Source organism: Cavia porcellus, unplaced genomic scaffold, assembly GCF_034190915.1.
Source record: "Cavia porcellus strain 051 isolate PalLab524CR breed Dunkin Hartley unplaced genomic scaffold, mCavPor4.1 scaffold_6, whole genome shotgun sequence".
Lineage (NCBI taxonomy): Eukaryota > Metazoa > Chordata > Mammalia > Rodentia > Caviidae > Cavia > Cavia porcellus.
The window spans coordinates 60326865-60342703 of NW_026947489.1; the positions used below are offsets into that span (position 1 = coordinate 60326865).

At 48.5% G+C, this 15839-nt stretch overlaps 1 protein-coding gene across 1 annotated transcript; it reads left to right on the forward strand.

The window, feature by feature from the left end:
* The first annotated feature begins 1485 nt into the window (after positions 1–1485).
* Positions 1486–15584, forward strand: LOC106027624 (transport and Golgi organization protein 1 homolog). The gene is given in 18 exon segments (XM_063249740.1): positions 1486–1764; positions 2439–2469; positions 2472–2573; positions 5181–5269; positions 5650–5760; positions 9205–9313; positions 10233–10378; positions 10479–10590; positions 10872–10932; positions 11749–11809; positions 11939–11974; positions 12053–12120; positions 12211–12245; positions 12248–12310; positions 12391–12534; positions 13320–13393; positions 14431–14587; positions 14972–15584. Coding segments are annotated over 18 exon segments (1893 nt in total). The 5' UTR covers positions 1486–1653; the 3' UTR covers positions 15355–15584.
* Positions 15585–15839: the final 255 nt, after the last annotated feature.

The window sequence follows — 15839 nt, forward strand, 5'->3', positions numbered from 1 at the left end:
GAGGGGTGCACCGAGGAAAGAAAATTTATCTAGATTGGAAGATGTAAACTTTAAATCTATATTTTCAGACAACAGGAGTATATATGAATAAAATCAGGTAAGATCTAAATGAAAGTAGTAACTTTGTTTTTTATATACATAACAGAATACACTATTATCTTTTTTATTCATACTTATTCAATACTTATTCATACTTATTCATTCATTCATTCATTCATACTTATTCATACTTATTCAATAGCTGTTTTATTAATAGACGTTTTGTTTCCAGTCTTTTGTTGTTACAAATAATTGTGGAATTACAAAGTTTTGTGAATGTATGTTTCCAACATTTGTGTTCTGTATTCTGTCTTTGAAATTCGTTTTCAGAAGTTGGGATTGTTGGGAGCAAATGGTAGAGAGCTTACTTCGCACGTGCAAGGCACTGGATTTTATCTCCAGCACCACGGAGAAAGTGAGATTGGGTCCATAGGAAAATCTGGAGGTGGGTTCAGGCAATGGTCATTTAGGGCTCTTGTCATTCCATACAGCGAGGCACCGTGGGAGAACACCCCCACCCCATCTCTCTCCAGTGTTGTTCAGGGCTCAGCAGTCTCAGCAAGGGTTTGTGCAGTTAGGAGCCATGCAGCACGTGTTCACTTGGCTCAGCTACTTACACGTCTTTTCTGAGCCTCACTAGCTTGTTCTCTTTGTGTCTTGTTTCCATAAGCAGGGGCTGACCAAGCTTCATTTTTTTTTTTTCACTTCAATTAGATTTTATTGGTACATTTCGGACATACCTAATGATCATCAGAGAAGATTTGTACCTATACATGGTACTGTTATCTTTCCCATTCCTCTACTCTCCCTTCAACGCCTCCTCCCCTTACCCCATTTACAAAATTTCGTTTCCACGTTTTGTGTTAAGTAATCAGATTTACAGTCTTTTTTTTCCCTTTTTGCTTCTTGATTTTTGAGTCATTATTAGGAAAGACCTGTTGAGTACATAGAAAAAAAAAATCACCCAACGCTTTTTTGATATAGTCGTTTGTTTCTGCTATCAGTTGCTGATCCTTTTAATCCACACTGTGAATAAGGAGGGGAAGCTCCATCACCTAGGATGCCCACCACCTGCGATGCGGCCAGCCGCGGTGTGCTGAAGCCCCGCAGCCCGCCTGCCCCCTCGGCCCTGGCTCTGAGGTGACGCGCCGCGCCTGGGTCTGTACCCTGACCTTTGACACGTGGCCCAGTCCCACCCAGCAAAGGTGCCAGCCAGGCCCCCAGCCACGAAGTGGAGCGCGTGAGACCGGGCGTCCTAGTCCAGCAGTGAGAGCGCCTGAGCTCGGTGCCATAGCGCGGTTACCCTCCAGGCCTTGCTCTGCGGCCACGGGACCCCGCCCCCGGCCTCGCTCATTGGGCGCGCCAGCCCCGGGCCTTGCTCATTGGCCGTTCCCGCCCCGCCCCTGCACCGTGCCCAGGTTTCGCCCCTCCCCCTTTGCAGGCGCGCGGCAGCATCACCCTGGAGACCTGTGACTTGTGTTTAAGGCTCATAGTATAGCGGGAAGCAGAAGGTGTAACTGTGCAGTCTCGCTCCCTGCTGCCTCTGGGAAGGACCGCTTGCCATGGCAGGGTCCAGCCCCGTCCGGCTTGGTCCGCACGGAGCGGTCCTTCGCGATGGACGCGGTGTCAGCCACTAGGCTCGCGGTCACTGTGTCCCCGGGCATCCCCAAGCTGCTTCAGCCCCTGCGGATTCTGTATGCGGCCCTCGTAGCCTGGCTGCTGCAGGTGAGGCCGGGAACCAGGGCCAGGCGAGGGGCACGGGTCGCCCGCCAGGCGGAGCCGGCCTGCAGATCCCCTTGGAAGAGCCGTACCCACCGACAGGCAGGAGCCGGTGTGGACGGCAGAGGGCGGGCGGCCCTGAGGAAGTGGCGTGCGGCTTGAAGGCAGCAATTGCCTTGGGAGTCGCGTTCACGCCGCCACCTGTGCCACCTGTGCGTGCAGCCTAAGGGTGCAGCGAATTGAGACACAGCATCCTGGAGTAGTGATGCCTGATTTGTGGCAATCATTGTCATAGTGGTTTTGTTTGCAGCCGCATAAACCGATGGCTTCTATCATGTATTTACAGTGTGTGTGTGTGTGTGTGTGTGTGTGTGTGTGTGTGCAGTAACAGAAAACAGCTCACCTAAGCATGATCCGGACACATTCTGGCCATGTGTGAGACACTGCAATGAAGAAGGGCCTGTTGCCAACTGGGAAATAGGCTCAAGTCACTCCCTAAGTTTAGAGACTCCACATGCCGAACAAGAACGCGAGCCTCCCTGTATCCTTTCTGGCAGTTTCATCAGGGCACCTGGAAGTTGGTTTAGACTATTGAGAGATTGAGAGTATCTGCGATGATCCTTTGTGATTGCTCTGCCAGTTCTGTTAACGTTTCCGTTATTTGTGCCCTTCCTTTTCAGGTGGTTGCTACCTTACCTGAGCATGTTCAGCCGGGCCTGACTTTTATGGGCTCCCCTGGAAGCCTGTGTTGTTCACTGCCTGTTTGGGAATCCTTTTGTTTTTCATTTTCTTCTGGAGGACGGTCCTTGCTGTGAGTGAATTAACTTGCTCTTTGACTTCTGAATACATTGAGCATTCTATAGATCATTGGCCCTTTCAGTTATTAACATAAACAGATCAGTAGTTATAATTCAAGCTAGTTTTCTGAAATGATTTAATGTAATCTTGGTATTGGCAAGGACTTAAGAGCAAGCCAGCCATATCCACTTGTTAGTAGAGTTGGGGACTCATACCGCCATCCTGAAAAGCCGTTTAATAATTCTATATATCACAAGCCTTTAAAATGGGATAGAAAACAGGATAAGAAATCTAAATTGTTTTCATGTGGTATGATAGTGTCAGTAAATGATCTTAAAGAAATAAATTACATTTATTAAATGTTTAAGATTTTATACAAAGGTGTTAGATGAAATAGTATTTAATAGAGTAATAACTTGGCGAAACCTAAATGATCTATATTAGGGAATATCATGTTTCATCTTATTTATATCCACAGAACAGAATAATTAGGCTGCTGTGTGTATTTCAAAGGCAGGGGCAGAGAAGGTGTTCACAATTTAATGTGAAGTGGGAAAAGTGGAAACAGACCGTGAGGTGCTGATAAACTGTGTTGTAGAGACATACAGGGCAAGAAATAGAGTAAGATGGTAGAAACGTCGAGGCAAGATCAGGCATAGTGGTGTGTGCATTCCTGCAGCCCTGGTGGAGCGGGAGGCTGAGGCAGGAAAAGTGCAAGTTTAAGCCCAGCCTGGGCAACTTGGTCACTTACCAAGAGCCTGTCTCAAGAATTAATGGGAAGGCTGAGAATGTAGTTCATTGTGAAGGCCCTGTCCCCGGTACCAAAAACAACCCTAAAACAGCACCTTATTAAAGATTCCTGTGAGAACTTCTAGAATCTCACTGAACAGCTTCTTGCATGAAAGAACACCTGGAAGGGTAAGCGGAAGTGTGTGGGTGTGAAAAGGTGCTGTTTCCCCTGCTCCTCTCCTTCTGCTCCCCTGCAGCTGCTCCCCAGCAGGGCTCTCAGGCTCAGCCCTGCAGCTTCACACCCTGCACCTGGCTCACTTCCTACCACTCCCTGAGGTCGCATGGCTCTGAGGCACTACTCCTCGTCCTGGAGAGGACAGTCATCCCCCCACACACCCCTGCTCCCCCGAGGTCACTGCACTCTGCTGTCCTACACTTTTTTTTTATAGCACTCGGAAGGAGAAGACAGAGTCTGTGTTACAGAGAAGTGCAGTGATCCCTGCTGTGGTATTTAATTAGGATTTATGACCCCAGAAGTCGCTGGGAGGAAGAACTGGGTCTGTGCTCTTCCTGGAAGCCCTTAGCTGTCATTTCTCTCTGTTCTTCTGGTGTCTTCCCTTCTGCTTAGATAGAAGAACATAGGTCTTCAAAATACCATAATAACTGAGCTACACCACAGACCTGTTCTGTTTTTTTTTGGTCTGGGGAAATCAGATGATGAGGTGTATTAGATTATTTCTTAATTGAGTCAAGAGGTCACTTGAAATAGGGTTTCTGAGGTATCTTCCAGTGAGTGAGAGGTGTATCTTAGGGCAAAGGTTATGCTGGTAATCTCGCTCGAGAGTCTTCCATATGGTCACCATTTCTAGACTGCATGCTTGCTGTTCGGGATTGTCAAGTAATTCTGAGTAAGTAAATCAATAATGTGCGTATTATAAAAACAAGCATTTCACTGTTGAAGACAAAGGCTCATCTCATAAGCTTGGTGTTCACTTGGTACTGGCACATAAACCTGGGTGTAGCTGTGAAGTAAGACATACACCTTACTGTTCTCTGTATCAGAGGCTATTTATAATACATTTTTAATTGTATGGATTTATCCTGAACTAAACAGTTACTAAATTTTCATTTGGTTATGATCCTGACTTGTGTTAGGAACTATGTATTTCTTTTAATCAAATGTTTGACATCAAATTTAATACTCTCTTTTTCTTCTAGTCAAGGAGAGAATATGCCAAGGTAAATCTCTTCCTGTTGGTGTTTGGGAGGACTTTTAGGCAGGCTAGGAGAGGCAGTGACTTTGGTGTCTGATTTGACTTACTAACTGCTCCACATTTTACTGTTGCTACTAACCATGGTATAGCAGTGAGGATGGTGGTACTGGCTGAGATAGGACATGTGGGGGCAGGGGGGTGACTGCTTACATGGAACAGACCAAGCGTGGCTGGACCACACAGGTGTGGAGAGAGGACAGTGTGTCTGTGCTAGGGACACATCAGCCCCTACAGGTTTATCAGCATAGGAGCTCGAGAGAGCAGTGTAGATCAGTAGCCTGAAGTTGCTGTTTCTCTTTGCAAATGACATTCATTTGAAGTGATTCCGTTTTCAGAGAACAAGTGCCTTTTTTGAAGGGAGCCTCTCCAACTATGTAACATTTTACTGCATCTCCTGCCTTTGCAGTAAATTGCTATCTCATCAAAACAAGTGTTACTATAGTTTTCTTAAAGTTTAACAGTGTCCTGTGCACTGTTGCTGTTAGCTGCGGGTCTCTCTGGAAAGGCAGGTAGCTGTGTGAAGCTCTGTCTCTCACGGAGCCTCACACGAGTCCTTGCTGCTGAGACCGTGTGCAGCTCAGTTCCATTTAGTGCTTAATACTGGCTTTTTCCTCTTTTTAGTAACTGAACAGCAGATTGCTGAGAAGCTGAAGAATACCACAAAAGACAATGCAGAACTTGTCCGAAAAGTGTCAAGTTATAAACAGAAGGTAGAACCTGTTTCACGGCCCCTCCTGTAGCGTGTCTGTGGTGTAGCTCAGTTATTATGGTATTTTGAAGGCCTGTGTTCTCGCTTCATCATTTCCCCTGAGCCCTCCAGATCTTATGCATCATCATGTATAAAGCGAACACTCTGCTCGCTTCTTTGGAACAAGGTTTCAGTAGCACAGTGACTTCTGTTACTTAGTTCTGAATGTGTTTTTTACATAGATCAAGGAATGGACGAAGCTTATTCAGGAGACCAAGGAAAAATATTCAATTCCCTGTCATCAAACAATTAAATACAAGGTAAAAGTCCTTCTCTTTTTGGGATTATAGTCTAAAAACAAAAGCAAGCATTAATGCATATTGTTAATATCTTTTCTTGTAGCTTGAAAGCAAGATGCTTGAAGAAAGCAATAAATTTTTGAATGATATTGCCAAAACTCTTGGTGTTATATTCAAATCTCAGAGGAAACAAAACGTGAAAAATCAGGATTTGGTGAGTTCTGCTGCTGCGTGTTACTACAGTTGTATTTTTAGCTATTTTGTAAATTAGCTGAACTGTTCCCATGCTGTTAACTCCTTAAGATTAGGAATAACAGAACTGAACATGCCTGTACCCATTTTGTGGAATTTTTAGTACTAAGCCAGTAGGACCTTTTTATAGGCATGGGAAGTGTTTTGATCCTGAATCTTGGATACTTTCATAGCTGTGTCCTCCAGAACACACAGAGTCACTAAGAAACTGGTCCAGTTGAGTAGTCTGTGTACACTGGTTTTATTTCACAGTAAACTCTGTGCCTTTCGAATAGTTTTAAAATCCCCTAAGTGGAAATGTAATGAGGAGAGTTCTTATGCTTCCCACCTCCTGTGTGGCCTGGTCCTTTGCTCAGCACAGACCCGGTAAATTGCCCATTTTCTGTCCTTTGTGCACCATGCTCTTTGGCAAGAAGTCATGAAACACAACCTGCAGTTAAAAGAACGGTGGGTTAGGGTTACCCCTTGAGCCAGTATTGTCATAAATATTGAGAAATTCTGCACATGAGATTTTTCTGTTCCCCCAGAACACTTTTTTGTGTGTTGTTTTGTTTTGGTTTTGTCTTTTTGAGACTGGGTTTTGTTATGCAGTTCAGGCTGGCTGTGAACTCACTTTGTAGCCTAGGCGGGGCCTTAAACTCCCCTCTCCTGCCTCAGCCTCCCACATGCTGGGATTATAGGCATCCACCATACGCAGCATTCTTACCATTCATACAAGAAAATGTTTAAAGTGATTTTGGAGGTTTATTTTTTTTTGGTGCCAGGGATCGAACTCATGACCCAGTGCTTGGTGGGCAGGCACTTATGCTGCTGAGCCAAATCTCAAGCCCTTTTGGGGCGTTTTTTGTTTTCATGCCACCAGAAAAGCTGTTCATTTTCCATGTTTTGCTTGAACATTTGTTTATACTATGTTGTGTGATCACCCGAAGCTTGAGGGTACCATGAAACTCTTGACTTCAATTTTTTCCCTCAGCTCTTTTTTTTTATTTAAAGAAAAACTAAACAAAACAGAAAATGGGTAGAAATACTACATAATTTCAAAGAAAAAAATAAACAGTAAGAAATCACTAGTTGATGATTACAGATTGTCTCTTTACAAATAGTTATTGAAGATAGTAAAGTGAAGCTTCAAAAATGGGGATTCAAACAGTGAGATTGCAACCAGTTCTGTTCAACTATCCAACAAAAACTTAGAAATATGGTTATCAAACCTACACACTTAAACATACATGCAGTTATTCATCGCTGCAATTATGTTTAGATTGAATAAACCCAAGCAGGCTAATATCACTCTGAACAAAGAATAATACTATTGCTGGGTTTCACATTATGACACTCCAGGATCAGCACTGGGTATTTTAATGTCTGTTTTTCTTGAACTGTTCATTTCATCATGTGTCATATGTTCAGTTCTCATAAACTGTTTATAGATTCTACATATGCATGAGTCTTAACATGTATTTCTATCCTTTCTGTATTAGAGGGAGAAACAAAATAAAGCAAGGCAAAACAAAACATATTCCTATAAACACATGAAACAAAAAAATATATAAGACCATTGTACAAATCATTCTACCATAGTTTCTGTGTTGTTTCTTGTTATCTCCAAAAGAACTGGCTATATCATCAGACATAGTATGATTGAATATGTCAGTACATAACAGTATTAATAAAAACACAACTTTGTATATAGTACAGAACTTCAAAAACTGGCAGTTATCAAACCAGAATGTGTATCGTAGAGTCTTGTCATCTTCAGTGTAGTTGCCTATACTCTCAGACTTGATACTATCAATCATATCAGTTTTGAATAAAATCTTCTCTGCCTCATTTCTGTTATGCTCTTTTTGTGCCATCAGTTGTTCAGTTCTTCATTCTGTTTTCTGCTCCATTCATTGAGGCCTCTCTGCCACTGTTCCTGGAGTGTCTCCCTCTAGAATGCCCTGGAGCATCCTCTGTAGAGTTGTGTTGGTGGTTGCAAATTTCCTAGGTTCCTCTTTGTCTTGGAAGCGTCTTGTTTCTCCATTAATTTCTAGAGACAGTTTATCAGGGTATATCAATCTGGATTGGATGTCATCTTCTTTCAGGGCTTGGAATATTTTACTCCAGGCTCTCCTTGACTTGATGGCTTATGCCGAGAAGTCTGCTGTTATTTTGATGGGCCTTCCTCTGTAGGTTATCTGTTTTTTGTCTCTAACAGCTTTTAATATTCTGTTCTTATATTGAATTTCTGGGATCTTGATTATTATATGCCTGGGTGTAGCTCTGTTTTAGTTGTAGGTGGCTGGAGTTCTGTATGCCTCATATATCAGAATATTATTTCCTTTTCCTATGTTTGGGAAGTTTTCCTTAATTATTTCTGTGAATAATCCTTGTAGTTCCTTTGTTCCCAGCTTCTTTACTTACTTCTTTATGCTCAAGTTATAGATCCTTTTGTCATCTTCTAGCCTTTGTATCATTACTGCTTGTTTCCTTGTTATTTCTAAAAAGTTTTCCCTTTCATACTCCCACATTGCAAAATTGTCCTCCAGTTTGAATAATCTATCCTTAGTTTCTTTCAAGCTGATTTGCCATCTTTCCATAGAGTTTTTAATTTCCTGGTGATCTCTTTGAATCTGCTTCATGTATTCTATATTTTTTTATATTCTTCACCAAATGGTTCTCTCCTGTGTTTGAGTTCTTCCCTTCTTACATCTGTATCTGCTTGAGGGGTGCTTAGTATCTCTTTTATTAATCTTCTTATATCTTGCTTTATTTGGCTAAACGTTTCACTTTTGAACTTGTCTATGAGGTCCCGATTATATCTCTTTATGTCCACTGGTGCTGTGTCTGATATTGCATGTTTGCTGTTCTCATTCTCCTTTGTATTTACCTGTCCTGGGTCAATGTTCTCAGGGTTGGGCCTGGAGACTTTTTGTTGTTGTTTCATCTTTCCACCTTTATTGCTTCTTCCAGGAGGCCCCAGTTTCCTTCTTTGTTGGTTACAATTCTTCTGAAGCGTGTTGGATAGATGACCCTTCACTCTGCAGTGTGCTAGTGAGTTGCACACAGGGACAGTGTATGCTGGCCCCTCTCCTCCAGATCAGTCAAGCTGCTGTGGCCTGCACTACTGTATTACTTTACGTGGCCCACCCCACTCCAGACCAGCCAAACCTCCGAGGCTCCACTGGGCCAGTGTGGTTAGAGTGCGACACCGCTGCAGGGACTTGACCTCAGATAACTTATTGGCTTTCAGCCAGTTCAAGTGACCCAGGCCTAGCTCACTCCACCAGTCCCATTCTGGAAGGGGACAATTGACTGAAGTCACTGCTGCCCCTTGTACTTGCCAGTCCTGCCAGGTCCCAGAATGTCATCCACCAGAGTCCCCCTATTTATGGAATTGCTCTACTCCTGTCACTCACCACAGGTCGATGTAGGTTCCCCGCCAACTCAGTTCTCCGTTCAGCTTGTTTACCCTCCAAGTCAATATAACCGTGTCTCCAGTGAGTCAAAGCAGCAGGACCTCCAACGGTTTGGCAAGTAGCAGCGAGACCCCCGCAAGTCAACGGCGGGACCCCGGCCAGTGGCAGTGGAACCCCGGCAAGGCTTGGCGGGGCCCGGCAAGCCATGGCAGGGGCCACGCAAGCTGTGACAGGATCCAGCAGGGCTCAGCAGGACCCCAGACCCTGGCAGGTTGCAGCGGGACCCTGGCAAGTCACAGCATCAGCCAGTTGCAGCGGGACCTCAGATGGTTGGCAAGTCACCTTAATTTCTTCTTGGGATGAGAGAATTCATCTCCCTCTGTTTGGGGGCCCCCACTCTGTATTATGTTGAATTCTAAGTTGAGTATCTCAGGGAGCTTCCGTAGCCAGTTGTTATCTATCCGCCATCTTTGCTCCAGGATCTCCCTCAGCTCTTTAAGCTGATTTTTTCCCCCTAGACCACATTGAATCTTGATTTTACCTAAAACATAGTAGATGGCTTTGCTAAGACTCCTCTGATAGTTAATGCCTCACATTGGCCATTGAAAGGTTAGATCAGGGATCTGGGTTCAACACACACACAATGAGGCCAAAATTCCCATGGCTAGCTGCCAGCAGCTCCCATTTGAATGGGGCACACATGTCCCCCTGCTAGGGGGACACACAGGATAGTCCCTTTAGGTGGTATGGACAGCCCTGCATGCCCTGCAGCAGTTCATTCCAGGGGAATTTGTTAAGCGGCAGCAATACATGCCCACGTGTGCCATCTGGAAGTCAGGCATTTGAGTCAGCAGGCATTTTTCAGAAGGACTTGATGGATGGGGTCAGCTTCCTTGACAGCTCAGGGTGGAAGCCATGCTCCATGGTCCTGAACCAAGTCTTAGCCTCTGTAATGGGGCAAGGAGGGACACGACTCCTGCTTCCCCATCCCATTTGCATGGTCCTGTGTCTCTGTGAAGTCCCCCATCCACAGGGACCCTTGCATCTGACTTTCAGCTAGAGCAGGAAGCTGAAGACCAGGAGAAGTTACATGCTGAACTCAGCGAGGAAATCAGGTCCTTAGAGAAGTCTCAGAGGCATCTGGAAGCTGCTCTCGCTCATAAGGATGATAGAATCCGTGTAAGTTACCCTGGCCCACCCAGCCTGTTTGTGAACACTCGGGAAACAAACTCACTGTGAGGATGGAGAGGCTCTTAACTGCCTCTCACTTCTCTGCTAGGCTCTGACCAACTGTATCATACAGCTGAATCAGTCTGAGAGTGGATCTGAATCTGAGGGTCCAGGTCCAGGCAGATGTGAGCCAGGTGAATTAGCCAATGGAGAAGTGGGAGGTAAGACTGGCCCTAGCCCAAGGGCCTTTTTTGGTTTTTTTTGAACCAGGGATCAAACTCATGACCTTGCACTCGCCAGGGAGGTGCTTGTGCCATTGAGCTAAATCCCCAGCCCTTCAAGGGGCCCTTTTTGTGTCTTCTTCTCTTTACTATTATTTTAAACAAGGTCTCTATGTAGTGACTGATCTTGAACTCACTGTGTAGCCCACACTGGCCTTAAACCCACAGCAAATCTTCTACCTCAGCCTCCTAAGCATTCTTGTCTTTAATTCCACACATAGATGCTGCTTTTCAGCTGACTTTCTTCTTGCCCAGACCCATGCAGCTCTTTAGGTTCTCAGTGTGAAGGACCACGAGAGGATGAGAAAATAGCCAGACAAATCTGGGGTCCTGTGGAGCCCTTACCCTCCTGATGGTAAGAAAGGAACTGGTCCCTCACTGCAGGGGTGTTTATTTATACCTTTAGCAACTTAATGTCACATGACACCCTGTTGTCCTAGCAGCCCACTGTTCAGATTGTCTTGGGGTTTGGTGTTCTCTGGGCTGAGGCAGCTTCTTCACGTGGCAGCCCCAGGGGCTCTCTGTTCTTGGGACAGCCATGCCCTGGCCCCACACGTGTGGTCAGTTTCCGGCTTCAATGGCTCCCAACATCTGAATGATTCATACTTATGTCTGGGTCACTGGGGTGCAGTAGCAGCAGGCAAGAGGGGAAAGCTGCTTTTCCACCCCTTGAGAACTGGATGTGTACACTGGAGCCTTTGCTTTGTGTTGGCCTCTGTGCCGGTGTCTTAGTTACCTTTTACTCATTGCCTAGACAAAATATCTGAAACCCAAAGTTGAGGAAGGAAAGGTTTATTTCTTACAGTTTTGGAGGTTTCAGTCCATACTCAGTTGGCTCCAAGGCAGGGTAGCATCTTTATGGGGAAGGTACCCTTAGCCAGATTATTTTGAGAACGTTATTACAAGGACAGTTAAGGAAATTTACAAGTTGTCAACTCATAATCTCTAGCCATTAAATGAAAAATCAGGAAACTGAGGTTGTTCACACTGCACTCATCACGCTATGAAACGTTTCTGTATGATGAGGTCTTTAAAGATCAGACATGGTCAGATTGCTTCAGATTTTGTTTGGTTCTAACTGCTACCTATTATTTTTAGGCAGAAAATTCACGAAATCAAGCAAGAATTACCGAAAACAGAGCGCTCATTTGAAAACCAGGTAAGGAATAGACAGCCGCGTGGTGACAGCATCTGTTAATCCCCCACACAGACATTGGAGGGCTGCAGCGGAGGGCTGCGGCTATGGTGCTGTGTCCCTCAACCTGCGTGTTGCCTTGTTCTCTTGCAGCTTGCTGTTTATGAGGAGAAAGCCCACGAGAACTGGGTAAGAGCTGCCTCCTTGCCTCGCCCCCTACAGCTTCACTCAGCTGCTGTGCTGAGCTGGCCCCTCTGTCTTCACAAGGTCAAGGCCCGCCACACTGAGCTCCGGATTGCCACAGAGAAGTGAGAGGCTGCCAGCCTGCGGCACAGGTGAGTGGCCCTGTGGCGTGACGCGCGGCGCCCACATTTCAACCCACTCGGAGTGGCTATGGTCACACCCCAATCCCTGTCTTTCTGCAGGCTTGTGGAGATTACCAAGAAGCGGGCCATGCATCAAAGGAGCCTGTTATCATCAAGCCCATGCCGGATCGGCCAGGAGCACAGACCGCGCCCCGCAATGGTGGGTGCTCTGTCCTGAGTGCGATTTGGGGAACTTAGCCACTGCAGAGAAGGGGTAACCAGCGCATGTTGTCGCCACAGGTCCCCTGAGCCAGAATGGCTCCTTTGGCCCATGCCCTGTGAACTGCGGTGAGTTCTACCCACTCCCAGGCGCAGAGCCCCATGCAAGGCAGCCCTCTGCAAGCCTGAACTTCACAGGCTGTGACATCCCAAGAGCCGACTCAGGTGAGTCTCTCCGGGGCCTTGAGGCCCACACTCAGGGACACTGTGCCACCTGCCCCGGGCACGGTTCCCTGAGCTCTGTGTACTCCAGGCTAGAGGTTTTCACTTAGCTGTGGACTGTGTACGGGCCCACCCTGATTGCAGCACTCGAGCAGGGTCCTGGGAGCCGGCGCCCACCTCGTCACTCCCAACCTCCTCTGGCCTAGGTATGGTGGAGGCTCATGGTGTCACCCTCTCCCTCTAGGCAGAGTGTTCAACGTGTGTGTGCACTTTCTTCACCGGGCCACCAGGGGTGGCTCCCAAGCTAGCGGTCCTGCAGGTTGCTGGTTCTGCGTGCTGCTACCTAAGGGTGTGGCCTCTGGGTGCGGGCTCTGTCTTCTGTGTCCTGTTTTCCTCCTCCACAGCCTGAGACTGAAAGCCGCCTCTGCCTCTGGCTGGGGCTGCTGTGGCGCAGCCTTCCCAGCTCCCCAGGTGCACGGTCCGAAGTGCTGGCATGGTTGATCCCGCGCAGGCATACAGGCCGCCTTTGAGTCCCCCCTGCCTTGATGCCTGCCCAGTGAGCTGGGTGCCAGCGGCTCCTGTTCTAGGGCTCCATGGCCTTGTGCCTCCCATAGGCCTTGCAGCTGCCCGGTCAGAGCCGGCCGAGCCTCAGCTCTCTCCAGAGCCAGTGGACGGGGCTCTGCTGTGTCCCCGAGCGTCCCTGAGGGCACTTCTAAGAGCGCGCGCGTGCGTGGCCTCTTCTCATCCTCGTCCTGGGAGAGTCCTCTGAGTGCCTTCTCTGCCCCCAGATCCTGGCCCAGGCTCTGTGGCCAACAGTGACTCCCGCGGCTCCTCCCTGGCAAAGGGCATGGACGACGGCAAGGTGAGCCTGGGAGCCACGACCAAGTCGCTCCTCGCGCCCTCGGTTTCCTCTCTGTTCTTTTTTTTTTTTTTTCTTTTTCATGGGTACCAGGGATCAAACTTATGACTGCCTGTTTGCAAGGCCGCTGAGCTAATTCCCCAGCCCCCTCCTCTCTGTTTTTCAGCTGGCCTGGGTGTGGCGCCTCCCTGCTGACTCAGCTATAGCCATCTGACTCAGGCCTTCGTTATGGCTTGGGGCCTGGGGCACGTGCTGTGAGCCTCACACCCTGGGCAGCCTGTGCCTTGTGTCTTTTGCTTGTTACTTATTTTGAATCAGAGTTTCCTTATGCAGCTCAAGCTGGCCTTGACCTCACAGTACCCAGAGCTGAGCTCCAGTTCGCTAACAGTCCTCCCGCCTCAGCCTCCTGAGTGCCGGGATGATGGGTGTGGGTTGCCACACTCCCTTGTTCTTGTTCTTTTGGGAGCAGCTGTGAGGGGCCTCAGGGTCTGTGCTAGGCAGACTCCTTGGAATGATCAGAATGAGGTGGGCTCTGGTGGGAGTGGGACACTAGTTCCAGGGACCCATGAACCCGGCCCCAGGTGGCCCAGGCTGCTGTGCCTCCTTGGTCCTGATGCTGCTGCCTCAACACCCTTCCCACCACATGGGGCCGCCTGTGATGGTCAGAGCTCTCTGGCCTGTCTTCTGGTCAGCCCAGGCACAGGCGCCTCCGCCAGCCCCTCCCTGTGCAGTGTCACTGGCCGAGGCAGCTCCCTGTTCTCCCCAGGGACCCCCGGCCCCCAAGAGCCCTTGTGTTGCTCCTGTCGTGCCCAGGGCCACGCCCGTGCTGGCAGGAGTGCTGCAAGCTGGCGCAGTGCCTGCTGGCCCCTCTGGAGCTCATCTCTCCACATGAGAGTGGGGACAGCATGGTGGGCATGCTTGCTGCATGGCGTGCTGCTCTCAGGTAGGGGCTGGCAGGGGCCGGGGATCCCTTCATTCCTCTCGGGATGGGCACCTGGTGTCACCGCTGAGCTGGGAACTGGGCTTGCTTCTGTTTGCAGGTGAGCATGGCCTCGAAGGGGCCCCCAGCCTATCCAGGGCTCCCGTTCCTGGGAGGCCCCATGCTGCGCCCCGTGGACTATGGGCCTCCGCCGACACCAACACTCTGCGGGCCCTTCAGGCCTCGGCCGATGCCTCTGCAGCCACTGCTGACATTCGGTACGGTAGGACACTTGGGCTGGCACCACCCCCTGCCCTGTCCTCTCCTCTCCTGTCCTGATCGGCAGCTGCAGCCCTGCAGACTCGCAGCACGAGGTCCAGCACTCTGAGCCCAGTGCAGCCTCCACAGCTGCTCGGACCAGAAGGGTCCTTCCCACAGAGCCGAAGTGGCAGTCCCACCAGGGTGGTCAACCGGGCCACCACGGGTGTGTGGCAGTGGGAGAAGGGAGGGTCAGGCTGTAGTTGAGCCGTACTGAGCCTCAGTTTCCCTTATCTGTGAAGTGTGATGCATCACTTGGTTTCCTGGCTCAGGGGAAGGGAAACGCTTTGAGCAGACTTGGGCTGCTCCTTAGGACGTGTCTGCGTGTCCCTCTTGCTTTCCAGTCCCACGCATGGGCCCACCACTGGGCTTAAGAGAGCATGCACCCAGCATCCTGCCTGGACGCTGCGACCTGCTGCTGCACCCCCGCGAGTTCTTGCCGGCACCTGTGCCATTCAGGCCTCCAGGCCCGCTCGGCCCCCGAGAGTACTTCATTCCTGCTCCTCGAATGCCACCACAGCCCACCGGGCCCCAGGACTACCCACCACCGCCTGGAGCCCCTGCTCTGGGAGCCCAGAGAGGCCCTAGCCTCACCGCAAAGCAGCCAGGAACCTGCCCAAGCTCTGAGGCAGAGCGCATAATGGCCCCACTAATCAGAGGGCCAAGGTTTATATTGGTTTTTGAAGGTTTTCCATACTCATCACTAAGAAAAGGTATGCAGGTTTGAAGTTTCACAATCACTTGTCAGATAAACAGCGTTTATTCCTGCAGTATCTCATTTGTACCGGACACAGTTATTTTCAGATGACAAGACTTAAGACACTGTAAACCCATCTAAAAAGGTGTGTTTATTTTGAGATGCTTCCAATGTTAACTCTGAAATCATTAGAAAAAATAACAATGTGATGTAAAACAGGTGATCAACACAATTAAAAGATGTCACTTTCAGAAAAATAATCTGGTTATCTGGGAAAAAAAATTACAGCTACCACTTGGGGACACTGATCTGGGCAAGGCACACTGTTCCACACGGTACGTCAGAGCCGGAAGTCCAGCAGCCCGTCCCACTTGGGGGGCCTCTACACACAGCCTGGCCCCAGGGAGCAGGTGTGTAAACTCAAGCACATTCTTGTTGCTGGGTGGGGTCTGAAGATGAGCACGCCTCCCACAACAGCACTGTTCTGGGAAGCCGGGTAGGGGCAGAGGCAAATT